Source organism: Odocoileus virginianus, chromosome 12 (genome assembly GCF_023699985.2).
Source record: "Odocoileus virginianus isolate 20LAN1187 ecotype Illinois chromosome 12, Ovbor_1.2, whole genome shotgun sequence".
Taxonomy (NCBI): Eukaryota; Metazoa; Chordata; class Mammalia; order Artiodactyla; family Cervidae; genus Odocoileus; species Odocoileus virginianus.
This window is the reverse complement of record NC_069685.1, coordinates 67,782,445-67,809,054: the sequence shown is the minus strand read 5'-3', so window position 1 is coordinate 67,809,054 and position 26,610 is coordinate 67,782,445. Positions and strand designations below refer to the sequence as shown.

The window sequence follows — 26,610 nt, the reverse complement described above, 5'->3', positions numbered from 1 at the left end:
CCTCCTGGGTGTACGCACGCCTCCTCAGCACCTCCTGGGTGTACACACACCTCCTCAGCACCTCCTGGGTGTACGCACGCCTCCTCAGCACCTCCTGTGTGTACATACACCTCCTCAGCACCTCCTGGGTGTACATACACCTCCTCAGCACCTCCTGGGTGTACGCACACCTCCTCAGCACCTCCTGGGTGTACGCACGCCTCCTCAGCACCTCCTGTGTGTACATACACCTCCTCAGCACCTCCTGGGTGTACACACACCTCCTCAGCACCTCCTGGGTGTACACACACCTCCTCAGCATCTCCTGGGTGTACACACACCTCCTCAGCACCTCCTGGGTGTACGCACGCCTCCTCAGCACCTCCTGGGTGTACGCACGCCTCAGCACCTCCTGGGTGTACGCACGCCTCCTCAGCACCTCCTGGGTGTACGCACGCCTCCTCAGCACCTCCTGGGTGTACGCACGCCTCCTCAGCACCTCCTGGGTATACACACATCTCCCCAGCACCTCCTGGGTGTACGCACTCCTGTGTCCAGCCGTCCTGGTGCAGGGGTGTCTCCACACTGCATTCGAGCTGACTTGTGGGCCTTCCTCCATGCCTGCACAGCCTGGGTCCTAGCCCCCTTGGCCTTCGGGCTGCCCAGGGCTGACCCCGAGCTTCAGCAGCTGCTTTTAGCAGCATCACCTCCCCCTTCAGGAGACCTGGTGTCAGGGCTGGCTGGGTCGGGAAGCAGGGCCTCTCTGCTGTGCCCTTGGTGGTTTGTGGACTTTGCCAACCTCTCCTTGAGCGACGGCATCTCCAGGCTGCAGGGGGGAGAGGCTCAGGAGAGCAGCTGGGCCCTTGTCCCCACTGCTGTGCCAGGACAGGCTCGCGGGCAGACCCCCAAGGGTCAGCAGGGCTCTGCGGCAGCCACAGCACATGCTCTGCAGACCCCCGTGGGCTCCCTGGTGCTGGCGGAGGAGGGTCCATGGTCAGAAGCCTGGGGCACGTGCAGAGTCGCAGTGGACAGGGTCTGGCCAGCCCCTCAGAGCCTGTGTGCCGAGCAGTGGGGCAGCAGGACCGCAGCAGAGCCACACGGCACCGCTCAGCCTGAGTCCTGGGGCGGGTTCTGGTCACGGACTTGGCCTTGGGCTCCTTTCAAGCACAGATGCTTCTTGCAGTGTGGAGGGACGACCCACGTGCTGCGGCTCAGCTGGTCCCCTGACGGGCACTACCTGGTATCCGCCCACGCCATGAATAACTCCGGCCCCACGGCCCAGATCATCGAGCGGGAGGGCTGGAAGACCAACATGGACTTTGTTGGGCATCGGAAAGCTGTGACCGTCGTGGTGAGTCCGCGGGGCCTCAGGTCAGCCAGCTGTCGGTGCCACCGAGCAGGACCCCCACAGCCTGGGCCAGGCCGTGCTCCCCAGGCCCGGGCTCCATGGGACTGAGGAGGTGGCCTCCAAGGGCCAACACGCATTGTCTTCCAGTTCTTCTTTCGTTTAAACTAATTACAGAACACATCCTGTGTATCTTATTGGCAGATGCACGTGATGAGGAATATCACCAGAGTCAGACTTTGGTCAGGACTACTGTGGGCCCAGCCTGGCCCTTCCACATGTGTGGGCCTGCCCGAGGGCACTCAGGCTGGTGGCCCTGACAAGTGACCCACTCCCCAGGCTCCCTGAGACCCATCCGCAGCTGGTGTAGCTCCAGGGCTGTGCTGTGAGTCAGCTGACCCACCTGGTGGTGGCGATCAACCTCCTGGGTAGCGTCCTCCCAGGCCTGAGGCAGGCTGTGGAGCAGCCCGTGTGAGCCTGACCTGGTCAGCTGTGGGCCACCGAGCAGTGGAGGCAGAGGGCGTCTGAGGCTGACAGGGCAGGGGATTGTCCAGAACCCTGATCTCTCAGGTCTCTGTTCATCAGAACGGGCTCGTCCTTCCCACGCTTGATGATACACATTAGCTATCTTGGCCTGAACTATATGTCTTAAACAAGTAAGAATAGCTGCGTTGGTAACACCGGCCTCAGGTGGGGTTTTATTAGAGCCTGAGAGCTCGGGACCGGCTCCTTTGCAGGGCTCGCCACGTGGCTGGCCCGGTGCTTCCACGGGACACTCTCCCTAAGGCCTCCGAGCTGCCAGGCCCAGGGCCCACACTTCTGCTGCAGCTCTCCCGTGTCCCCACAGCCGGCCATCTGCCTGCCTCTGGGACAAGACCCCGCTGGGCCACCCACGTGTGTCTCAAATTTGGTGTAGGGCAGGCATCCCCCACCCACGAGGACCACTGTCCGGCAGGTTAGGACGCCGGCCATGAGTGAGCAGAGCTTCATCTGTGTTCACAGCCGCCGCTCCCTTTCCCCTGCACCCGCCTGCGCTCTGCCTCCTGCAGGTTCTCAGACGAGCACAAGCCACCCCACCCGGTCTGCAGAAGACCGTCTCCCGCCAGACTGGTCCCTGGTGCCCGAAAGGTTGGGGGCCGGCACTGCAGGGCACCTGCCTGATGCCCGACTGGTTACTGATTCACCTTTATCATTTGGCTTCAGAAATTCAATCCGAAAATCTTCAAGAAGAAGCAGAAGAACGGCAGCTCCACAAAGCCAAGCTGCCCATACTGCTGCTGCGCCGTCGGCAGCAAAGACCGCTCGCTGTCCGTCTGGGTGAGCCCACCCTGAGCGCGCTGCCGGGGGTGGGAGGGGTGGGCAGCAGGGAGAGGAGAGACCCCACTCTGGTGATAGGCAGTGGGCTCTGCCCTGTACGGGGCGTGACCAGGCTGCAGTTGACACGTGGCGCTGGCCTTCCTTTCCTTTAAGGGACCCTTTGTATTGACAGGAAGCCCCCGTGGGCAGCCACCTGCAGTGTGCAGATCATCAGGCGTGTGGCTTCCGTGTAGCCCAGGCTGCTCCTGGCCCCCCGCCCGGGCACCTCACCACAGCGTCTGCCGTGTGCCTGGGCCTTCCTGTTTGGGGCTTCACACAAACGCAGTTGCCCAGGGTTCATTGTCTGTACCCTGTCTAGCTTTCACTTGGCATGCCGTGTTGAGATTTGTGTGTGTTGCTGCGTTAACAGTAGCTTATTCCTCACACTTGACTCCCTGTAGACAGTGGGTCTGGTGTTGCAGGTCTGGAGGTTATCCCCGGCTGCATTCGGGACAGTTGTTGATGGCAGGGCAATCCCAGGCCCTGTGCTAGGCCTAGGCCTGGTGCGTCGTGGGCGGTCCAGTGCACGCTCCCATGGCTCCGTCCCGGTGCTCTGAGCAAAGCCTTGGTGCCGGAGCTCAGGCCGACAGGGCCCCTGCTTACAAGGGCCTGCAGGCGGACTGTGGGTGGAGGGCCAGGCTGGGTCTCTCTGGAGAAAGGATTTGGAGGGCGAGGTTCCCGTGGGCTCCAGGCTCAGAGTCCAGCCCCATCCCCAGGACCGGGCTGGTTGCAGGGCCTCCTGCCCGTGAGGTGGGTTCCCGGGCCCCGGAGGCAGGCGGGCCAGCCCCGCATGTGAGAGCCCAACCTGCTGGACATCGGGGCCTGCACTTGGCCACGTGGGGGCCCTGGGGCGGGAGCGCGTGGGACAGGCGGGAGCGTGGCCTCAGACAAAGGCTTGCATGGGATGTTTGTGACACGCTGTGTCACAGTCTCAGTGGGCAGCCCTGTGCCTGACTTTAAGAGAGTACGCTGTTTGTCCCAAGACAGAAGAAAGGGGGTTAGTAGTGGTGGCCCGGGGCCTGGTCCAGGGCAGTGTGAGCCCATGAGGTGCATGGCACTGCCCCGCGGAGCCTGGGTACACGCAGGGGGCCGGTCCTCCCTGAGGCTGTACTTTCCCGGACCTGCCTTGGCTGCCTCCTCCTCTGCGGCCCTGGCCCCATCCCTGCTCTAGAGGCCTTCCGGAAGCCCCAGCATCACTGGTTGTGTGGTGTGTGTGCAGCCGTCTCCCTGACCCCGCTGTGTGTGTGTCTTGTGGGCTTGGGCCCACCGCTGGGGTCCTGGTGGTGGGTGAGCGGAGCTGGATGTGCCCTTTGTGTCAGCGCAGCTGAACTGAGGCTCTTGGTCTGGCGGCAGCCCTGAGCTGAGTGGGTGGGGAGGTTTCACTCGTTCGTCTGCCTTCCAGCTCACCTGCCTGAAACGACCATTGGTGGTCATCCACGAGCTGTTCGACAAATCCATCATGGACATCTCCTGGTAAGCTGGCCTCAGCTCGAGGCACAGTCTGGGGCGGGGGAGGCACCCACTGGAGCCCGAGGCCTCGTGTGATCAGGGCCGAGTGGCCAGGCCCAGGGTCGCAGCTGGAGCAGACCCCCAGGTGTACATGTGCGGATAACTGTAGAGCCTAGAGCCCTCTGGGATGGGACTGTCCCCGCACCTCCCCCCAGGCATGGGGGCCTCTCCCCAGGGCTTGTGCCTGCCTGCTGACGGCCGTCTCTTCTAGGACCCTGAATGGGCTGGGTATCCTGGTGTGCTCCATGGACGGCTCCGTGGCATTTCTGGATTTCTCCCAGGACGAGCTGGGAGACCCCCTGAGCGAGGAGGAGAAGGTAGGAGCCGCACAGCTCTGGGGCCCCTGCAGCCTGCACAGACTTACTGCTTCCTGAAGCGTCCCTGGGCTTAGCCTGTTGCAGCCTGTCACCCTCACAGATGAAGTTCTGTTCATCCAGAATCCATCTCAGTCACGAGCAGGCCTGGGTGTCTTTCCCTGAGCCGACAGCCGCCCTAGCAGTGCTCACGCCAGGAGCGCAGAGGGGCTGCCGGGCGCCCATCTGCCCCGCGTCCTGTGCTGACACGGCCTTGGGTCAGCCATCGGTACGGGAAACACCCCCTCTCCTGGCACTTATGTCTCCCAGGCCCAGGGCCGTGTGCACCACACCTCTCCAGGCAGGACTGCTCCGTCTTGCTAGCCCGTGAGCAAGCCCCTCCTTGGTGAGCTTGAGGTCTGGGGGCAGAAGCATGCCTGCCCGGGACGGGGCGCTGGTGCGGCTTTCCCTGCTGCGGCTTGGAGCTTGCTTCCCTCGAGCAGGCCCATGCCAGCTCTCCTCTCTGGGGGGCCGCTGTTGCTGGGAGCCCCTCGGAGGCCTCTGTGGGGACCCCACTACGGCGTCACCCTTTGGGCATTGGGATCTGCCTGGCTCAGGGTCCTGGGCTGGCCTGGCACCCACAGTCCTGACCCTTGGGAGGCATGTGAGTCCACCACCCCAGCTCTTCCCTCCCCCGGTCAGCATCTCCAGGTGACCTCCCTTCACCCTTGAGAGCTATGACCAGCCTGGGTGCAGGCAGGGCCCCTGTGTTGGAAGCATGCTGAGGCTGAGCTCTGAATCCTGATCCGAGACTCCAGGGCCCAGGGAGGGGTTTGTGGCCCCAGGCCACCCTGCCCGGGGTCCTTCCTGCCAGACAGCTCTCCCGCTGGCCTCTGCTTTGGTCGTTAGCACACCCAGTGTGCGTCTTCTGCTTGTGCCACCAGCCACACCCACGTGCTGAGGCCACTGCCCCCACTCCCATGGGTGTCTCATGGCCCAGGACTGCTAAGGTCTGGGAAGGTGGGCAGGCCCAGCTCGTGATGGTTGGGACGTGTTGAGAGCCACGCAGGCAGAGAAAGTTTTCCCTGTCCCGCACGCCAGTCCTTCCCTTGCTCTCAGGTGGGGACCTCCAGCCTTGCGGGGCTTCTCCGGCTGTGGGAGGAGGTTCTGAGTCTGGGATCTGGTTCCCAAGAAGCCTTTGCATCCTTGCAGTGGTTTAAGAGCCTCATGTTACAACCTGAGGATCTCGATTTTGGTTCAGCGAGAGTTTCTTGCTCTTCATTCTGCATCAGACCTGCCAAAGGGTCAGGCGTTCACTCGCATCCCCAGGTGTAGACGCCCCAAAGGCTGTGAGCACCCAGGGAGGGTGCAGGGCCGCTCCTGACACGTAGTCAGTAGGAGGCAGATGACGGGAGGGCTCAGGGACCCTGCCCGGGGCCGGGTGGGCAGCATCACACCCCTCAATCGGCCTTCCCCAGAGCCGCATCCACCAATCCACCTACGGCAAGAGCCTGGCCATCATGACCGAGGCCCAGCTGTCCACCGCTGTCATCGAGAACCCGGAGATGCTGCAGTACCAGCGCAGGCAGCAGCAGCTGGACCACAAGGGCCCCGTAGCCAGAGATGCTGGACCCACGGCCAGGGACACAGGCTCCGCCACCTCGGTCGCCGGTGTCGTCAATGGGGAGAGTCTGGAGGACATCAGGAAGGTGAGGGCCAGGCCCGGCACCCCAAGGATACCGCCCGTAGCCTTTCCAGGGGGCTAGACACAAGGCAGTGGGTCTCGGGCCCTGCCCTCCAAAGACTGTCGGCTCCACGTCTTTCTCTGGGGGCCGTGCTCCCCTGGGGATGCAGGGGAGGGGGAGGGCACAGACAGGGCACGACTGGAGGCCTGGGTTATGCGCCTCCAATGGGAAGCTCTTACGGACCACTGTTTAGAGAGAGGAGGTCAGGGCTCGCCCGATAGGTGACTCCGCATGGAGCCTGTGCTTGCGGGTGTGGCTGGCCCGGCACCTGTTCACTGCCTGGAGGCCCGGTCAGGTGGGCCCTAGAGGTGGAGGCGAGGGGCTGCTGGAGCTGCTGCCCCTCAGGATAGGAGGTTGAGCACACGTCCTGAACCATAGGCTCCGTCTGGTTGCATCCGAAAAGCCTCAGCATGGGGAGCTGAGGCTCGCTTCCTTGCAGGCCTTGCCTGCTCACAGATACTGACGCGTCTCCCTTCGTCTGTCTCTCTCCTTTGCCAGAACCTTTTAAAGAAGCAGGTTGAGACGCGGACCGCAGACGGTCGGAGGAGAATCACGCCTCTCTGCATAGCACAGCTGGACACCGGGTACTCGCTTTCCCCACGCCTTCTCTGGCCTTCTCTGGGCGTTCTCCCTCTTTCTTTACACCAGGCAGCTCTGTGACAGCCCAGCCTTCCCAGGCTCGTGGGCGGACGGGGGCAAGCTGAGCCCAGCTGCTCAGAGCCCTGCTCCTGGACAGCGCTGCAGGCGGGCTCGTGGAGGTGCCTCCGTGGCTCTGCCATGTCCACGCAGCTGGCACCACTTCATTGAAGACACCAGGGCGAGAAAAGTTAGGCCGACTTTTTTTTCTTTTTACGCTTTCGTAGCATCCTGTTTCTCAGTAGGAAAGGAATGTATACGTGATGTTGAAAGCAGTAAGGCCCAAAGGACAGAAGTATTACCCACAGGCCAGTCTCAGATTTGATCACTGTTAACAGTCTGCTGTCCATGTCCCCCATTTGTTCCTGGTTCTTGACCTTGTGTCCACTTTAATAACTGGTTCTCTGGAGCACTGGCTTGCGGAGGATCCAGGTGCCCACCTGTGAACGCACTGTGCCTTACCTGGCCAATCCCGTGGCTGTGGACGTGCGGTGTGTGCAGAGGACTGTGCTGGTCCATGATTCTGAGCACCACTCTGACTGCCCCCTTGGCGCACTTCCCAGAACCGGGAGTGTAAGGTGCGGCTGAGGTGGGCAGTGGACTCGGTGGGCGTCCACTGCTGTCGTGGCGTCTGTAGTCGGGCTGGCTTTCGTGTTGGTCATTCTCCCCAGAGTGAGGACTCAGGGCGAGTGTAAAGAACAGGCTGCGGGTTAAGGGGGCCCGTCCCTTCCGCCGTCTGCATGGGCACCATACACAGCTGCGCTCTGCACTCTGCTCGCCTTCCTCCCTGGACTGTTCTGAATCTCCCCTGAGGGCCACGGGGACCCTTAATCACTGACACTCTCCCGGAGTCGGGTTTGCAGGCACCAAGCCCCAGATGGTGCTGGAACCAGCCTCCAGACCCTCGCCCAGGGTGGCTTCTCTTGAAGGAGCCTTTTCCCCTGCTCCGCCCCCACCCGCCTTTCTCAGGACCAGGTGAAACCCAGCTGTGCAGAGCTTGACCACCTCAGAGCCACTGGAGGGAGGGCTATATAGGTGGGAGACGAGGGTGGGGCTTCTGTGTGAGTCCTGCTGAGGAGGCAGGGTGGTGCATGAGCCAGCTTTCTGCCCTGGGGCATGTGTTTCTTGCACCAGACTTAATGCTTTTGATCATAATGACTTTCTTCTCTTGATGTGCATGTCAAAACAAGTAACAATGGACTAGGTAATTATTAGCTTAACTAATCAAGAGAAAAGAGAAACTGTGCAAATATTTAAAATGGAAAAAAGTGGGAAGCAATCACGGATAAAGAATAAACCAAAAAGATGAAAGATACTTTTGTCGTACTCTGCAAATAAATCTAGAAATGAATTATTTTGAGGAAAACAAAAGTTACCAAAACTGAATAAAATCTATACAGATGAAGTCTTAGAGAAGAAATAAAGGACAACTGTCAAAGAGGTAACCTACCAAAAGCCAACAGACTAAGAACTTCATGGGAAAATTCTAACAAACTTTAAAGAACAAATCATTCTAATAGCAGTTCAGTTCACTCACTCAGTCGTGTCTGACTCTGCGAACCCATGAACCGCAGCACGCCAGGCCTCCCTGTCCATCACCAACTCCCAGAGTCCACCCAGACCCATGTCCATTGTGTCAGTGATGCCATCCAAGCATCTCATCCTCTGTTGTCTCCTTCTCCTCCTGCCCTCAGTCTTTCCCAGCCTCAGGGTCTTTTCCAATGAGTCTGCTGTTCGCATCAGGTGGCCAAAGTGCTGGAGTTTCAGCTTCAACATCAGTCCCTCCAATGAACACCTAGGACTGATCTCCTTTAGGATGGACTGGTTGGAACTCCTTGCAGTCCAAGGGACTCTCAAGAGTTCTCCAACACCACAGTTCAAAAGCATCAATTCTTCTGTGCTCAGCTTTCTTTATAGTCCAACCCTCACATCCAAACATGACTCCTGGAAAAACCATAGCCCTGACTAGACTAACTTTTGTTGGCAAAGTAATGTCTCTGCTTTTTAATAGGCACTTTCATTCCAAGGAGCAAGTGTCTTTTAATTTCATGGCTGTAATCACCATCTGCAGTGATTTTGGAACCCAGAAAAATAAAGTCAGCCGCTGTTTCCACTGTTCCCCATCTATTTGCAATGAAGTGATTGGTGCAAATTTAATTAGTTTTGGATCATGAATTTTAAATCCTTACAACTAGGCTCAAACATCTTTATCAATCAAAACAGGAACCATTACAATCAACAATTACGTTTTTGCTGACAAGAGATGTTTGTTTATTCCTGTAGCATAAAAATCCATGCTTCGGGATCCAACAAACTTGGAAAGCATTTTCTGCGTCCTGCTGGTTATGGAAGTGTTTTCCCTGCAAAGGTGTTGTCAAGATGCTTGAAAAAGTGCTACTCACTTGGCAAGAGGTCAGGTGAATATGGTGGATGAGGCAAAACTTCGTAACACTGCTCGTGCTACGTGCAGTCAGGCGTTGTCATGGAGAAGAGTTGGGCCTTTTCTGTTGACCAGTACCATTTGCAGGCATTGCAGTTTTCAGTGCATCTTGTCAATTTGCTGAGCGTGTCTCAGATGTAATGGTTTTGCTGCAGTTCAGAAGATTGTAGTGGATCAGACCAGCAGCAGATCACCTAACAGTGGCCTTGACCTTTTTTGGGTGTGAGTTTGGTTTTGGGAAGTGCTTTGGAGCTTCTCAGTCCACCGACTGAACTGGCCATCACCAGTTGTCGTATACAATCCACCTTTTGTCGCATGTCACAGTCCAGCCAAGAAATGGTTCATTGTTTTGTAGAATAAGTGAAAATGACACTTCGAAACAACTGTTTTTTGATTTCTGATCTGCACATGAGGCACCCACTCATCAACTTTTTTCACCTTTCCAATTTGCTTCAAATGCTGAACAACTGTACAGTGGTTGCGTTTGAGTTCTTGGACAACGTATCACGCGGTTCTAACAGGATCAGCTTCAGTGGCGCTCGCAGTTGTCGTTGTCAACTTCTGATGGCCGTCCCTTCACTCGTCTTCAAGGCGCTTGTCTCTGCAAAACTTAGGCACTGTACGTTTGTTTGCAGGTCGTGGGTCAAATGTGTTGTTGATGTTGTGAGTTGTCTCCACTGCTTTTACCACCCATTTTGAACTCAAATAAGAAAAGCTCAAATGTGCTTTGTGTCTAACATCGTTTCCATAGTCTAAAATAAATACAAAATGCACAACAAATAATAAGTCATTAGCAAAAAGATAAAGTGAGAAATTCACGTTAAAATGATATAGAACATAATCACATTTTATTTAGAATATATTCCAATATCAAAGCACAGATTTCAACAGTGCAAAATCGCAATTATTTTTGCACCAACCTAATTCTATTGAAAATACCCCTACTGCTTAGAAAAAGAAGGAAAACTTGCAAAATCATTTTTTTTAATGAACACTATATTGAAATTTCACAATCAAAATGTGACAGATACAGTAAATTTCTGATCAGTCTCATTTCCAAATGTCTATGTAAAATCCTAAATAAACTGTAACAAACTGAACCTTACACTGTTAAAATGCTAATACACTATAAATAAGTAAAATTTATTTCAGGAAAGTGCGACAGTTCAGATGATTTGGGGGAACTTATTTTACTCCTACCTTTCAATAGATCAAAGTAAATTATTTGGTCATCTCTGTAGATGCTTAAGAGGCATTTTTATTAAGTCCAATATCATTCTTACTTAAAAATTAAATAGGAATAGATAGGTGTTTATTAAACTTGATGAACTTATTTTAAATTAAATTTGAAAACTGAACAAATGTCTACTCTTGTGATGATACTTTAACCTTGTTCTAGCAATGCCAACTCATACAGTTAGACAAAAGAAAAAAGAAATTAGAAAGGAGGTGGCAAGTGTGTTAGTCAAGGGTGATGTGATCCACAAGATAATCAACTGGAAAAGCTGCCACAGTCAGTAATAGAAGACCAGGTGCCTGGGTATGACCAGCCACGCGCCATCAAGTAGCACCAGTTACCTTTGGAAGGTGTGAAGAGAGAAGTCGTTTTCAGCAGGGCAGCACCTGGAATGTCACAAGCACAGGAGATCTTTATGAAGAAGAAAACTTTAAACTCTACTGCAAGACCTCAAAGAAAATTCACAGAAACAGCTCGCAAGGCACACCGCTTACTAGACAGGCTGACTCAGGATCGTAGAGATGGCAAGTCTCTCTCAGCCTGTAAGCACAGCATGAGACAGTGCAGATTACCACAGGGACTTTCAGCAAAAGACAAACTGATTCTGAAGTTACGTGGAAAAGTACACGGGAGCGGCTGAAGTATTCTGGAAAAGGTTCATCAGAAGAGACTAGCCCCACTAGAAATGAAAACTTAGAAGCTATAATTACAATAGTGACGTACGTACACATAAATAGAACGGTGAAATACAATGAAAGACTCAGTGATACACTCAGATGTTACAAGAATTTTACAGCATGTTTTGCACCTGTGATGAATCATAATCTAATTCAGTAAAAGGGCGTAATACTCCCTAGAAACAGTACAAGACTATATACAGTGGAGGAGAGACATCTCTTCAGTAAATGGTGCTGGGAAGGCTGGACAGCGCATGTAAATCAGTGAAGCCAGAGTACTCCCTCACACTGAGCACATAAATTAATTCAAAATGGCTTAGAGACTTAAACAAAAGACACACAACCATGAAACTCCTGGAAGAGAACTGCATTCTCTGATGTGTGCTCTACCAGCGTTTTCTTAAGGCAATAGAAACAGCAACAAAAATAAATGACTTTTTTTTTTTTTCTGGCTTATCACGGTGTGAGGAACCATGAGCAGCAAAGTCTCCCGTGACACCCTCTATGAGGTGGTGCGGGAAGTCCTGCCCGGGAACCAGCCAGAGGTGTTTGGAGACGGTGGAGCTTCAGATCAGCCTGAAACTGTGACCCTCAGAAGGACAGACGCTTCCTGGGCACCGTCAGGCTCAAGTCCACTCCCCGCCCCGGGGTCACGGTGCGTCCTGGGGGACAGCAGCACTGTGATGTGGCCACAGCTGTGGACACCCCCACATGGACATCAAGGTGCTGAAGAGACTCAGCAAGAATGAGAAGCTGGCCAAGAGATCAGAGGCCTTCGGGGGCTTCCCTGGTGGCTCAGCTGGTAAAGAACCCACCTGCAGTGCGGGAGACCTGGGCTTGATTCCTGGGTTGGGAAGATCCCCTGGAGAAGGGAAAGGCTACCCACTCCAGTGTTCTGGCCTGGAGGATTCCATGGAGTATAATATATGGAGTCGCAAAGAGTCAGGCACGACTGAGCGACTTTCATGTTCAGCATTCAACATTTGGCTTCAGAGTCTCTGATCCAGCAGATCCCACAAATCCTGGGCCCAGGCCTGAAAAAGGCTGGCCATTTCCCTTCCTTGCTGGCTCACAATAAGAACGTGGTGGCCACAGTCGATGAAGTGGAGTCCACGATCACGTTCCAGATGAAGAAGGTGCTGTGTCTGGCAGTGGCTGTCAGCCACATGAAGATGACAGATGTTGCACTTGTGTACATGCACTTAGCTGTCAGCTTCCTGGTGTCGTTGCTCAAGAAAAATTAACAGAATGTCAGGGCCTTGTACATTAAGAGCACCATGGGCAAGCCCCAGTGTCTATACTAAGGCCCAGCTTAATAAACCATACTCAACCATCAAAAAAAAAAAACCACAAATGAGATCTAATCAAACTTAAAAGCTTTTGCACAGCAATGGAAACCATACACAAATGGAAAGACAACCTGTGGACTGGGAGGAAACACGTGCAGACAATGCAACCAACAAGGGCTCAATCTCCAAAAGACACAAACAGCTCAGACAACTCAGTTCTTAAAAAATCCAAACATGAGCAGAAGACCTGAATAGATATTTCTCAAAAAAAGACACAGATGGCCACCAGGCACATGAAAAGATGCTCAGCATCACTAACTGTTAGAGAAATGCAAATCTAAACCACAGTGAGTTATCATCTCACACTAGTCCAAATGGCATCATTAAAAAGTCTGCAAGTAACAAACGTCGGAGAAGGTGTGGAGAAAAGGGAACTCTTCTACACCGTTGGTGGGAAGGTGAATTGGTGCAGCCACTATGAAAAACAGTGAGGAGGTTCCTCAAAAAGCTGAAAATGTGACCCAGCAAGCTCACTCTGGGCACATACCTGGAGAAAGCTGTTGTTCAAAAAGATAATGCATCCCAGTGTTCACTGCAGCACTATCTACAATAGCCAAGCCGGGGAAAGAAACTAAATGTCCATCAACACATGAATGGACGAAGATGTAGTATAATTTATACAATGGAGTACTACTCAGCCATATAAAGGGAGTAAAACATTGCCATTTACAGCAACATGGATTGACCTAGAGATTATCATGGTACGTGAAGTGAGTCACAGAAAGACAAATGCCAGATGATATGACTCGTGTGTGGAATGTAAAATATGACACAAGTGAACATATCTACAAAACAGATATTGCAGGCATAGAGAACAGAGGTGTGGTTGCTAAGGAGAGAGTTTGGGGAGGGAAATAGTGGGGGTTTGTGAGTTAGCAGATCTAACTGTTACGTATGGGACGGGCACACTGCTCACAAGGCTATACTCAACGGCCTGTGATAAAGCAGAATGAAAAGAACGTATATGCATGTATAACTGAGTCACTTCCCTGTGCAGCAGAAATAAACAGTGTAAATCAGCTGTACTGCAGTCTTACAGCTCACAATTTTGCACAGCTCAGAAATTTTTCAGAGAATAACATTCTGAACTCGTCAGTTATTTTTTTAGTTTGTTTAAGTAACCTCAGAGGTAAAAAAATTCTTGCCTACAAATTACACAAAAGTTAGACCACACAAATACAACATGTTTTTGCAAGAAAAATTACACAGTAAGTAGTCAAAACACAACATTCTGGTGAAAATATTTCCTGTCCATATAGGAATTGTTTAAAATATGGTGAGTAGGTCTTAATAATACAGACCAGTAATCAGATAGAAAAAGATCCTAATGTGGGTCGACTTGCTGTTAAATGTCTTAGCATGACTGATCTCAGAGCACTTATTACAATAGTAATGTTAAAATTACAGATGCAGTTGGCTGACTGGCTACGAGATTTACACTCATGTGGGCAGAGACCATGGCCATCTTCACCATTGTATTCCCAGCATTGGGCACACAGTTGCTGCTCAATACATTTTGACAGGATGAAAAAAAAAAAGAAAAATGGATGACAGAAATGAACAAACAGTTCGCAGAAAAAGAAAGTCAAGATATTTCTAGATGAAAAATTTTCAACCCTGAATCAAAATAATTGTAAATTAAACCCTAATGCTGGGGAAAATTGAAGGCAGGAGGAGAGGGGATGACAGGATAAGGTGGCTGGACGGTGTCATCGATTCAATGGACTTGAGTTTGGGCAAACTCCGGGAGACAGTGAAGGACAGGGCCGCCTGGCGTGCTGCTGTCCGTGGGGCTGCGAAGAGGTGGGCAGGGCTGAGCGGCCGAACGACAGCAGGCCTGTAGTGACGCGCCGCTTTGATCTCAGAGGGTCAGAGGCGAGGAAACTGGTGAAACTGGTGGTGAGCGTGTGGAGAGAGGGGCAGCCATACACAGCCTGTGAGGTGGACCTCAAAGCAGGACCCTGAGAACGGTTTGTCCAGAGCCGTCTGTGGACGTTCCACTTGTTAGCACAGTTGCTTCTAGGAATTTATCCCCCATAGCGCATGAAGTCAAGGTGGGCCGACAGTTGACACGGAAGGCGTCTCTGTCCTCCGTGTGCTGTCCTCGTCACATGCTTGGGGAGTGTGTTAGTCCAGACGGCGGCCCCGTGGGGAGGCAGCCAGGCGCCCCAGGACCCTCAGCAGAGCCCTGCAGTGTGTTACAGAAACCCCAGAAACCTTTGGCCGTTCCTCGGAAGAGGCTGGTTGGGTGACTCATGGCACGTCCAGCCCGCCCGTAACGGCAGGGAGCCCCTGTGTACTGTCTCCCCAGCCCCAAGACATGCTTGCCCGGTTAACCCTCAGGTCAGGGTGCGTCCTAAAATCAGAAGCATCTGACAGAAACCACTCTTAGTGGCGCATAAAGTCCCAGTCTGTCTTAGGTTCAACTGAATGTAGTGTGGGAAGTGGTTTTACTTTCTTTTTCACTTCTCTGTCACCTGCATGAAAAGCACCCTGAAGGTGCCTTGCGTCTGGACCAGAAACGGGCTGAGGGTGTATGAGTACTTGGCGCGGCGCCCGTGGTCTGCGCTGACTCTCCCTTTTCGGCGACAGGGACTTCTCCACGGCCTTCTTCAACAGCATCCCGCTCTCGGGCTCCCTGGCGGGCACCATGCTCAGCTCCCACAGCGGCCCACCGCTGCTGCCGCTGGACCCCAGCGCGCCCGTCCCCTTCGGCTCCTCGAAGCCTTCCACTGAGCCGGTGGCCGGCACCCGGCCTGTGGGCGACGCTGCCAGTAAGGACGGGTGAGTCCGTGGGGCCAGGGGCAGGTCCCGGGAACACTGGGCGGCCTCAGGTGAAGGGAGGAACGGGCTGGGTTTCAGATGGGGGCCTGCTCAGAAGCGGGGTCAGTGCTCAGGGCCCTCAGGCCTCCGTGTCAGCAGCCGCACGGCCAGCCCTGCTTCAGCCCATCTGCTCGTGTGCCCCGGCCCCAGCTCCCCCCACACTCAGAACATGTCTGCTAGGGGAGCCCATGGCCCACCGCCTGGATACCATGCTGGCTGTGGGAAAGGAGCAGAGGGGTGTGACTGAGGAGCTGCCCCCGTGAGGGCCTTGCCGGGCAGGTCTCCAGAAGTTCTTAGGCTGAGCCAGGCCACAGGGTCACGGCCACGAGAGCAGAGCCCCAAACCCTGAGGAGGGGGATGCGGGCACGGGACAAAAGGCTGGCTTCTCCCTGGTGCAGACACAGGACGCCCGGGAGGTGCCCGGGCTCAGCTGCTGCTCTGGCCTGTGCCCGGCAGTCGCGGTGACTCTGGGGCCCGCAGTACCACAGCCTCTGCTGTGGTCATGGCCAGGAGGCCTGCACCAGGGGAGGAGGGTGCACGGGGTGGGTCCGCCAGGCCACTCAGGAAGCTGGGCGTCAGGGCGAAGGGGTCTGGGGAAGGGCAGTGTGCCGGGCCCGCACAAGGTCCTGGGAGACCTGCAGGTCTGGCCCAGGTCAGCCCGGAGGAAGCCCCGCGGCTTCGGACCAGCGTGTGGGACGTGCCTGGATCTGGGGCGGGGTGAGGGGGTGGCACTTGACCGTCCCCCAGAGGCAAGCAGGGTTGCCCAAGTGCAGCACTTGGCCAGGGAAGGCAGCAGGAGAGAACGGTGGCTTCGGGACCCTGTGCATTTCGGTTAGACCTGTGGTCAGACCGGGCTGGGGTGGAGATGGGCCCGAGGTGAGGAAGGGCCTGTGGAGCTGCTGTCCCGGCCTTGTACCGCCAGCAGCTCTCAGAACGTGTGGAGGGGAGTGCCAGGCATTTGCTCACAGCCTCACAAATGCCGGGTGCTGAAAGGTAATGCTTTCCAGAAGGTAATATGTGGGGATGTTGAAGTCAGGGAAGTCGTTTATGGAAATCTGATGTTTGTGCCTGGCTCCTTGGGCTCCACGGCACACAGCCCAGACTCTGGGCCCTGCTGGTTGTGTGACGTGGCCTTCCCCCCACTCACCCCAGCGTGAACACGGCCACTGCTCCCACCACCCCATCCCCCTCCGTCCTGACAACCCCGTCCAAGATCGAACCTATGAAGGCGTTCGACTCCCGGTTCACGGAGCGCTCCAAAGCCACACCGGGGACTCCTGCCTTGGCCAACGTGACCCCGACAGCTGTGGAAAGGTAGGTGGTGGCTGTGTGCGCCCAGGAGATGAGGGCAGGAGGGTTCCAGTCTCTAATGCCAGCTCCTTGCTCAACATCAGCCGGGAGATCAGGAGCCGAGGCAGAGTGAGGGACTGGAGGCTTCTGAGCCCCCACAGGCACCAGAACCCTACTGAGCCGGCCGCCTGCGCATTCCAGCCCCTGTGGCTGGCCTGGAGCCTCTGCCCCCAGGGAGGCCTCGCCACAAGCCCTGTGAGGCATGGAGCACACTGCCTGGTCCTGCGAGTCGAGGGCTGGTGGGGTGCGAGTGGGCCGGGCCACCTGCCTTGGCACAGGCTGGGAGCGCCCATCCCTTCCTGGAGCTGCGTCCCCATCAGCACGTCAGGGACGGGGGCCCAAGACCTACAGAGCCCCTTAGCTGTCCAGTGCCCAGAGAACTCTGGGCAGCAGCTGTGACAAGACCCTTCCTTGCCATGGACGGCGTTGTGGAGCTGCAGCCACCTGTGATGCCCCGGGGCTTCACCCAGTGTGGAAAGCGCGTGTCTGGGAAGTGTTCAGTCTCAGGGAAGGGCATGGGGCACTGTCATGCAGGCCAGCATGGCCTCTGACCTTGGTGTGAGGTCAGAGTGTGGCGGATCTGAAGCCTCCTGCTGCTGAGCGCTCTGGAAAGCTGGTGAGATGAGACCCGTGTCCCTAAACAGGAAGTGAGGGGTGCTGAGGTGCCTCCCAGCCCCAGGCGCAGGAGGGAGACCTGGGCCCCGAGGCCGCCAGGCCGGCTGCCTCAGGAGCTGTCACCCCCGTCCCTTACCGCCTTTCAGGCCCGTGGAGCTCCAGCAGGGCCTGTGGGGTGAGGCGTCACGTCCACCATCCTCAGCCTTTCCCTTGACAGCGGCAGGGGATACCTGAGAGTCCAGAACCCAAAAACAGGAGAGGAAGTGCCAGTGAGCGTGCGTGCCCACAGGCAGGCGTCCAGATGGCACACGGCGGGGTCCCTCCTGAGCAGCCCTGGCCTCCTCACCATGTCCGTAGCATGCTGTTTCCAAAAGGTGTCATCGGGACCACACGGCTCAGTCTCCACGTGGCCTTCTTTCTCTTAAGAATATGTTTAAGGTTCCTCCACACATTTTCATGGTTTGATCGCTTCCTTCTTTCTGTTTTTTTAATGCACATGTTTATCTTTGTAGTTTTGGTTGCACTGGGCCCTTGTTGCTCTGGCTGCGGCAGCCGGGGCTCCGTGCGTTGCAGTGGCCTCTTGTCCCAGAGCACACACTCTGGGCATGGGCTTAGCTGCCCCTCGGTGCACGGGGTCCTCCCAGAGCAGGGGCTGAAGCCGTGCCCCCTGCGCTCCCAGGTGGACCCCCAGGGAAGCCCTCTTCTAGCTTGTTTGGTTTGTCAGCTTTGGGGGCTGACTAGGGATGTAACTGGCTCCCCTGACACGATTGGTCCTGCGGAAATGCCACGGGCGTGTGTCGTGCAGGTTGAAGGAGCAGAGCCTGGTGAGGGAGCCGCGGCCCCGCGACGTCCTGGACAGCAGCAGCGACAGCGACGAGAAGGCGCCCGCGGCCAGGCCCCCCTCGCTGTCCAAGCGCAAGCTGGAGCTGGAGGTGGAGACCGTGGAGAAGAAGAAGAAGGGGCGGCCGCGGAAGGACTCGCGGCTCCTGCCCATGTCCCTGTCTGTTCAGGTGAGCCTGGCGGTGGGCGCCTCCGGGGCCTGGACCGCCCCACCCCTCCCCGGAGTCTTCGAGCCCCCCAGGGCAGCCGCCTCGTGCCCACAGCGGCCTGCCTCTGTGGCACGCATCTGCCCTGCGGTCCTCAGGATGGGGAAGCCAGGGTTGCAGGCCCAGCCTCGCTCAGGGGCTTGTCCTCACCGGTCGCTGCCCTTGGGTGCGGGGCTCAGGGACGCCTCTGGTCTTGCAGTCCCCCGCCGCCCTGACTGCCGAGAAGGACACTGTGTGTGTGTCTGTCCCAGCTCCTGCACTGAAGCTGCCGATGCCGGGCCCCCAGAGAGCCTTCACCCTCCAGGTGAGCTCCCCCTGAGCCGTGAGCCCTGAGCTGTCACAGACTCGGGCTGCTTCCACGTGGCCTCCATCACCTTCGGGGGAGCTGTGGCTGATCCATGCAGCCACCCAGTCTTACAGAGCGGCTAGTCTCTTTGGGGTTCCGAGGCCTGCTGCTCCCACTGGGCATCCAGCTCCTTAAGACCCACCCCAGGGGTCCCTTCTCCCAGAAGCCTCCTCCGTCTTGGCTCTGGACCTTGGGCTCAGTGCCTGGGGCTGACCCGCCTGCTGGCCCGTCCACGTCCCCGCATCTGGCACAGCTGGCCATGAGGGTGTGTCAGCACGCACCTGGGGCTGGCGGTCCTCGGCCCAGAGGCCTCAGCCTCAGACGCTGTCCCCTCACCCTCAGGACCCCCGTGCTGGCGGGGCACACCGCCCTGCCCAGGCTGGCCCTCGGGGTCCTCTGGTGGGGCGCTGGGTTCTTCCCACAAGTCGCCAGTCCCCCACCCCAGGGCCTTCCCCGCAGCGCCAGGTGGGACTGTACTTGTTTTCTGGGGGCCTGGCCAGCCCTCCGCCCAGCTCAGCTGCTGGGGCCTCCCAAGTGCCAGCCATCCTGTCTGCCCCTGTGGAGCCGACGCTAACCCACACCATCTCCCCACACTCACCTGCAGGGACACGGGCTCTAGTGAGCACGCTGGGCACCTCGGTCCTCCCAGACCTCCTCCAGGAGCCGGGCAACCTCCGTGCCTGCCACACCCCACAGCTGTTGAAGATCCCCAGTCTGGAGAACCGTGTTTCCCGGCTCTGCCCTTGAGCCAGGGTCCTTCCATACTGTATGCTCTTGGCAGGTCACCTGTGGCCTCTGCTCTCTCTCTCCTGAGCGGGGGTGGCAGGATCCAGAGGCTTCAGTCATCAGCTATGACCCAGCGTGTCCACTCCGCGGGTGGAGGACCGGTGGTCACCCGCTCCCGGCACCTGTGCCCATGACCACGCCTGCTGACCCCTCCCGGTGGCGGGCAGCTCTGTCCGCCCCGGGGCCCACGTCCAAGGCCAGCTCCCCTGAGACTGTTGTCTTGCCTCCCCCAGGTGAGCTCCGACCCTTCCATGTACATTGAGGTGGAGAACGAAGTGACGGCTGGCGGGGGCCTGAAGCTGAGCCGCCTGAAGTGCAGCCGTGAGGGGAAGGAGTGGGAGACGGTGCTCCCCGGCCGCATCCTCACGGCCGCTGGCAGCGGGTAAGGGCGGGGCCTTGCCCCACTGAACACAGGGCGGCCCCTACACTGTGCCCGGCCCACTGCGTCCCTGGGGCACCCCGAAGGTGGCGCTGTCACCCGCCTGCTTCAGGAGGGGAACCCCCTACCCCGGGCATCGTGGCCAGGCTCCTGCAGGCCCTGTGTGCATGCTGCACTGCCTGCCTCTAAGCATCGCTGGCTGCTTCTCTGGCCTGAGCTTTCATCCAGGGAAGTCAGCAGGGCTTTCAGACGGTCCTCCCAGTCCCCAGGCCAGTGCTTTCCAGGTCCTGCCCTTCGAGGGGAGCTCTGCTCGGGGGTCAGCCCCCTAGTGTGTTCCCACGGGCTCCAGGGCTGCTGGAGGGGCCCCGCACATGCTTCCTCTGGAGGGAGGGCCCATCGGAGCGGTGCGCGCTCCCTCATGAGCACGCTCGTCCGTCAGGCCTGTGCCCTGTACCCGAGCTTGCCAGGCGACGCCCTCGCTGGACTCCCCTGGCTCTGGTACGAGGCCGGGCGGGGTGGGCGTGTCAGCACAGCCTCCCTGGTGACCAGAGGCTGCTGCAGAGTCACTGAACGGCCAGCCAGGCCCCGGTCGGGTGCGCAGACCTGCCGCCTGCTGCCGGGCCCCGCAGTGGGGGCCCCACGGGGCGCAGAGCCTGCGGCGCCAGGCACAGCCCAGGGCCCCCGTGGCTGCCCGGAGGAGGGAGCGTGTCTGGGCAGAGCCCTTGGGGGCCGCTCTGGCTCGTCTCAGCCGGGACCACAGGGACGCTCACTGTCGGGGCACTGCTCCTTGGACACCTGCTCCCGGGGCAGCCCGTGTGAGCCCGGGCAGCCTGGGGAGAGGAGCCGGCCCCGGGCAGGCCCCTGACGCCCGCCCCCCGCCCCCAGGGACGTGGTGTGCGTGGCCTGTGAAAAGCGGACGCTGTCGGTGTTCTCCGCCTGCGGCCGCCGCCTCCTGCCACCCATATTGCTGCCGTCCCCGATCTCCACCCTGCACTGCACCGGCCCCTATGTCATGGCGCTCACCGCCGCCGCCACGCTGTCCGTCTGGGACGTGCACAGGCAGGTGGTGGTGGTGAAGGAGCAGTCTCTGCACTCCATCCTGGCAGGTGTGCGTGGGCCCTCGGGGGTGGGAGCGGCCCAGGCCGGGGCTGGGGTGACAGGCCTGCTGGCCGAGGCGACGAGCAAGCTCTGGGCCCCACTGCTGAGGGGTCTGGTGCCCGCTGACCGGAACACGCGGAAACCTTCTGTGTGTCTCGCCAGGAAGCGACATGACGGTATCTCAGATCTTGCTGACACAGCATGGGATCCCCGTGATGAACCTGTCGGACGGCAAGGCCTACTGCTTCAGCCCGTCACTGTCCACGTGGTGAGCTCGCCGCCCCTGGGGCCTGTGCTCCCGCTGTCCACTCTCTGGGGTCCTGTCCCGGGGGGGCACTTGAGTGTCCCTGGGCTCGTCCCCCGGCATTTCCGGCCTGGCCTCTGGCCAGCGCCCACATCAGGAGGCCCCTGTGGGTGTGCAGGGCACCCGGCTCACACTGCCCCTGCTGGGCCTTCGGTTTCCGTGAGCCCCTCCTGCCCCTGTGTCCCCAGGAACCTGGTCTCTGACAAGCAGGACTCACTGGCACAGTGCGCGGACTTCAGGAGCAGCCTGCCACCCCAGGACGCCATGCTGTGTTCGGGACCCTTAGCCATAGTCCAGGGCCGCGCCTCCACGTAGGTGCCAGGAGAGGGTGGCTGTGCACACGCGGTCCCTGCCAGGCCCACCCTGGACTGTTGTCTGGCCCACGGGCAGGCTCTGTCTCAGGGAGTAGGCTCACCGCCCGGTCGCTTGAGAGGCGGGTGGTGGGCTTGCTGGGCGGTGCAGAGCAGGGCCTGGGGCCGGCCGAGAGCCTGCTGACAGCACTCTGCCCGCAGCTCGGGGCGGCAAGCAGCCCGGCTCTTCTCCGTGCCTCACGTGGTGCAGCAGGAGACCACCCTGGCCTACCTGGAGAACCAGGTCGCCGCGGCGCTCACCCTGCGCTCCAGCCACGAGTACCGCCACTGGCTGCTCCTATACGCGCGGTACCTCGTGAACGAAGGTGAGCCCCGGGCCCCGGCCCTGCCAGCGTCCGGCCCGCCGCGAGGTGGGGGGCTGCGGCAGGGTGCACTTGGAGGTAATTCTCAGAAGCCTTGGAGCCCTATAGGCCTGCAGCTCTCCCCTTCCTTCGAGCCCCTCCTGCCCAGCAGAGCCCCCGTCCACTCCTCCTCCCACGGCCCACACCCTGGTGTCTCCGGGATGCACTTGTGCCCAGGAAGAGGGCAGCTCGGGGCCGGAGCCGAGACTGCAGGCCCTGGGAGGTGGTACAGGGAGCAAGTGGGTCCTTGGGCTTCGTGCGCACAGGGACCTGGTGTGGCCTCGGCTTTCTGCTCTTTTTGTGACGTGTTCCTGTTTCTGCGTTTTCTGTAACTAGGGTTTGAATACCGACTCCGGGAAATATGCAAGGACCTCCTGGGGCCAGTTCACACGTCCACTGGAAGCCAGTGGGAGTCCACGGTGGTGGTAGGTGCAGCTCTCTTACCCCTGCAGGAAGGTGGGACTGAGGCCTGAACCAGGGTGCTGTGAGAGCTTCCTGGGGCCCGGCCTGAGTGAGGGCGCAGTGCCCAGCCGTCCTGGCGGAAGCCCTCTCAGCACAGCCAGGGGGTCTCCTTTCTGTGTCTATTAGCAGTGAGGTGCCGTCTGGTCTGGCAGACCTGGGCGAGTGAGCCGTTGAGTCTGCAGAGTGGTGCTGGGGAGACCTCGGGGGTCTGCTGGGGAGACCTCGGTGGCAGTGCGCCACCTGGGCCCTGGAGGCCCCTGTGGCCGGAACACCGTCGGCAGAGCGGGGTGTGACTTGAGGGCAGGAAGTGGGTCCTGCAGAGGCTGCATTGCGTGGCTTGCAGGGTCTGAATTCCCTGACCAGGGGTTGGACCCGAGCCCCTGCCGTGAAGTGCAGAGTCCCCTCCACTGGACCACCAGGGAAGGTCCCAGCACTCTTCTGAATTGACACCTTTTTTTAAAAAAGATTTCTCCTGTGTTCTTGTCTGGATGTTGAGAGTGGGGTGGGGGTGAGTTGAGTGTGCGCCCTCGGCCTTTATGCCGAGTTCCTCGGTGAGAATTGGCCGTTCCTGTGGAACTGGTCCCCAGGAGGGCTGGCAAGTAGAGGGTGCTGCCTGCGATGGTATGGGGTCCACGGGCCCCAGGAGGCTTCCTGGGATGACGTCATCTCACGTGTTTAAGAACCATTTGTATTTCCTGTTGGAATACTTTGGTGTCATTTGCTTTTCTTACTGGTTTGCAGCAACTTCTTATACATTAGGAAATTGGTGATATGAGCTCCCGGTGCACCTCAGGGGACTACCCCAGGTTTCTTGCCGTCAGAGATCAAAGCTCCACGTGTACGGGGTGGTCGTTGGGGGTGGTGGGGCAGACAGTAAGCAGAGGGTGGGCACAGAGCAGCCGCCCTCGGGGGCCTGAGCTGTCCTGCCAGACCCTCTAGGGAAGCCTCATCCATTGAGGTCTCCGTCTCAGGACTTGTGTCCCTGACTGGAGAAGTGGCTGTGAGCTGTGTCTGGCTGCTGCCCGAGACAGTTGGGGGGGGCACCGCGTGTGCTGGGGTCTTTGCACACTCTCTCCAGTGATGGTTTTTGTCACAAAGTCTACATTACTTGATAATGTAAAATACTGCATTTATTATTAGCAACATATCTTTCTCCATTTTTAACTTTCAGCCTTTCCGTGTACATGTCTGTGTATTTCTTGCCAACATTGGTGTGGCTGGCTTTTGTTTGATCTGGCAAGCTGTATTTTCATCACCTAGTTATGTCTTTTGTTTCCTTATGTATATGTTCATATTAAAGACCCAGAATCAGCTTTAGCAAGATACATGCCTTGTACCATCATCTGGACTTACCTCTTCTCACTCTTGAGTATTTCCTCCAAAATATTTTCAGAGTGGATCTTTCCTGGCGTAACCCTTCTGAGGTGGTACAAGCCTGAATAAAACATTTTTTATGATAATCTCTTATGTCAGTAATTCTTTAGCTGGATTAAAAGGTAGGCAAGGTTTTTTCCAGGGTATTAAAAATACCAGGGATTTCCCTGGAAGTCCAGTGGTTAGGACTCCATGCGGGCCCAGGTTTAATCCCTGCTCAAGAACCAAGATATCGCAGACTGTGTGGTAAAAAGACAAAAACACTTCACTGTGAATCTTGGCATGTTTTCCTTTATAGGTAATATGTTCTTAATCTTTGAAAATGTTCATAATTTTTCGGCCATTTATCTGAAAATTTTGTGTCTTATTCCAACATGTCTGTTTATCGGATTTTCTGCGTCACCTACTCAGCCCTCAGTAGGGCCTTTCAGCCTTTAGCTGTGACATGGACCCGTTTCCCTGAGCCCTCTGCGTCTCCTGTGGCTGTGACATGGACGTGTTTCCCTGAGCCCTCTGTGTCTCCTGTGGAACCTGTTACCTGGGTGTCCGCTCTCCGCTGTCGTCCACAGGCCTCCGTAGACAGTGGTCCCCCACCTGCTCCCCACCGGCCCTCACACTGCTCGGCCTCGCAGCGCCCCGGCCCCCGGAGCCCCACCCCTGTGGGGCGTGCTGTGCTGTCCGTGGCTGGTGCCTCTGTGTTTCCCCGTCCAGGGTCCACACCGTCACACCTGGGCCTCCTCTCACGGTGGTCAGCACTGCCTGCGGGGGTGCTCCCTTCTCAGCAGCTGTGCTCCTCGGGGGTCTGTGAATGCAGACCCCGCCTGGCGGTGCCCGCCGCACAAGGGCAGAAGGGGTGTAGGAAGCGCTGAAGGCAGAGACCCCGGAATGCGAGGCCATGGCCCCTCCTCTGCCCCGGGCTTGACCTCGGACCCCTGGGGAGCCGCCCCCCAGGGGGGCCCGCCCTAGCAGCCTGGTCCCATCCCGGCCTGGAGGCCAGGCTCCTCTGGCCACTGACTAGTGCAGAGACCAGCGGTGCCCGAGCCTGCAGCCACAGGGGGCCCAGATGAGCAGAACCTACCTAGAACCTGCCCCCCCCCCCCCCCCCCCCGTACCTGCCGCTCTGCGCCTCCACATTCAGCCGCCCCACCTCCCGGTGAGATGGCTCCCATCCGGGGAAGCCCTGCCAGGGCCCTTAGCCGCCTCTCCTGTGCCCACAGGGTCTGCGCAAGCGGGACCTGCTGAAGGAGCTGTTGCCAGTCATTGGGCAGAACCTCCGCTTCCAGCGCCTCTTCACCGAGTGCCAGGAGCAGCTGGACCTGCTGCGGGACAAGTAGCCGGCCCGCCCCTGCCCCAAGGGCCCCCGCCGCAAGGCCCACCGCTGCCCTCGCTGGGCCCTGGGGACGCTGAGACTGCGGGAGGCGGGCCGGGCCACACGGAGCCACGTCCTGGCCTGCTGCTCCCTCAGAGGGGGCAGCTCTGCCTGCAGCACACCCGCCCTCCAGGCCCGGAGCGGAGCTGGGCTCTGCCTGCTGCCCCGGGGCCTGCCGTCTCCAGCGCGGCCCCGGGCAGAGCCAGGCCGGCCACTGTGGGGGGCACCAGGCTGCTTCAGCTACGACGAAGGAGCCGCTGTAAAGAGAGAGCCCCAGGACGCTCGCGGGTTATGAGGTCAATAGACTGGCCTGAGGCCTGTGTGAAAGGAGAGCCTATATGTGGTCAATAGACTGGCCTGAGGCCTGTGTCAAAGGAGAGCCTGTTCCAGCACACGGACTATTTTTGTACTAGAATTTGCTAACTTGTAAAATGGCCAATAATCAGGATTTCCCTATAAGTCACTTGGACATTGGTCACTTGTAGGAAATTTAAACTCTAATTATGACAGCTACATTGAAAAATAATTGTACTGAAATTAACTTGTCTGTCTTCACTTGGTTTTAATTTTTAAATGTTTGTAAAAAGAGACTTTTTTGGGGGATGGGGCAGAGGGTGGGTGATTTCTTTTGTAAGTGTAAAATAAATGGACACACATTGGATACCAAATGCTCCTGACTTCCCCAGCCTTTTCCTTCCAACTCCCAGGCCCTCCCCGCACCATGGACCCCTGTCCTGAAATGTGCCGATGACACAGCACAGCCAGAAAGGGATCTGTGACGTCACCTGACCCCCGGCCCCTCCATGCGAAGCCTCACGTAGCATCTCATGAGCTGGCAGGCTGGCCCGCCCGCGTCTTCTCCCAGGCCAGCTGCAGAGGTCCCGGGCTCTGTGTGCAGTCACCATGGACATCAGGGTTTTCTTAGGCGGCAGGCCCAGCGCTGACCGACAGGAAGAGATGGCTGGAGCCCCAGAAACTGGCGGCCCGCTGAGGGCTGGGCGCCTCCTTCTCTGGTGCCAGACCGTGGTCGCGTCGGGAAAGCAGGCCTGGTGGTTCTGGTCACTGACATCCCGTCTGGCTGCTTTCCCGCCGGGGGGTCGTCCCATCGCCTGTCTCACTGGGAAGTCACGTGGCTGAAGAGAACTGCGCACACACGTGCCCAACAAAGCCAGCAGACACACTGCACTTGGGCAGGGGCACCCCAGAAGCCAGGCTATGGGAGCCACAGGATGCATGTGGCCTGAGAACAGATGGGTCTGCCTGGGATCCAAACCAGCAAAGACCTGGGCCTCACTCTCCAGCCTGTCAAAGGGAGATGAAGTTGAGAAGACACGCGTGCTTCTGAGGACCGGCCAGAGTCATGGAGACAGTCACGGCACT

The 26,610-nt window shown here is 57.8% G+C and overlaps 1 protein-coding gene and 1 pseudogene across 5 annotated transcripts in view; both read left to right on the top strand.

Moving 5' to 3' along the window:
• The window catches only part of HIRA (histone cell cycle regulator), a 47,314-nt gene extending 21,416 nt beyond the window's left edge, over nucleotides 1-25,898 (top strand). For all 5 annotated transcript variants that reach the window (XM_070475769.1, XM_070475768.1, XM_070475770.1 and 2 more), the window contains 17 exons: nucleotides 1,163-1,330; nucleotides 2,528-2,641; nucleotides 4,083-4,153; nucleotides 4,401-4,506; nucleotides 5,961-6,191; nucleotides 6,726-6,811; nucleotides 15,159-15,350; nucleotides 16,542-16,703; nucleotides 18,160-18,364; nucleotides 18,600-18,704; nucleotides 19,766-19,914; nucleotides 20,797-21,017; nucleotides 21,172-21,277; nucleotides 21,502-21,624; nucleotides 21,826-21,989; nucleotides 22,362-22,450; nucleotides 25,079-25,898. In XM_070475769.1, the coding sequence (XP_070331870.1) occupies nucleotides 1,163-1,330; nucleotides 2,528-2,641; nucleotides 4,083-4,153; nucleotides 4,401-4,506; nucleotides 5,961-6,191; nucleotides 6,726-6,811; nucleotides 15,159-15,350; nucleotides 16,542-16,703; nucleotides 18,160-18,364; nucleotides 18,600-18,704; nucleotides 19,766-19,914; nucleotides 20,797-21,017; nucleotides 21,172-21,277; nucleotides 21,502-21,624; nucleotides 21,826-21,989; nucleotides 22,362-22,450; nucleotides 25,079-25,195 (2,409 nt within the window). In that variant the 3' untranslated portion in view covers nucleotides 25,196-25,898. The remainder of the gene's footprint in view (nucleotides 1-1,162; nucleotides 1,331-2,527; nucleotides 2,642-4,082; nucleotides 4,154-4,400; nucleotides 4,507-5,960; nucleotides 6,192-6,725; nucleotides 6,812-15,158; nucleotides 15,351-16,541; nucleotides 16,704-18,159; nucleotides 18,365-18,599; nucleotides 18,705-19,765; nucleotides 19,915-20,796; nucleotides 21,018-21,171; nucleotides 21,278-21,501; nucleotides 21,625-21,825; nucleotides 21,990-22,361; nucleotides 22,451-25,078) is intronic.
• Nucleotides 6,821-13,807, top strand: LOC110143751 (large ribosomal subunit protein uL1-like; annotated as a pseudogene).
• Nucleotides 25,899-26,610: the final 712 nt, after the last annotated feature.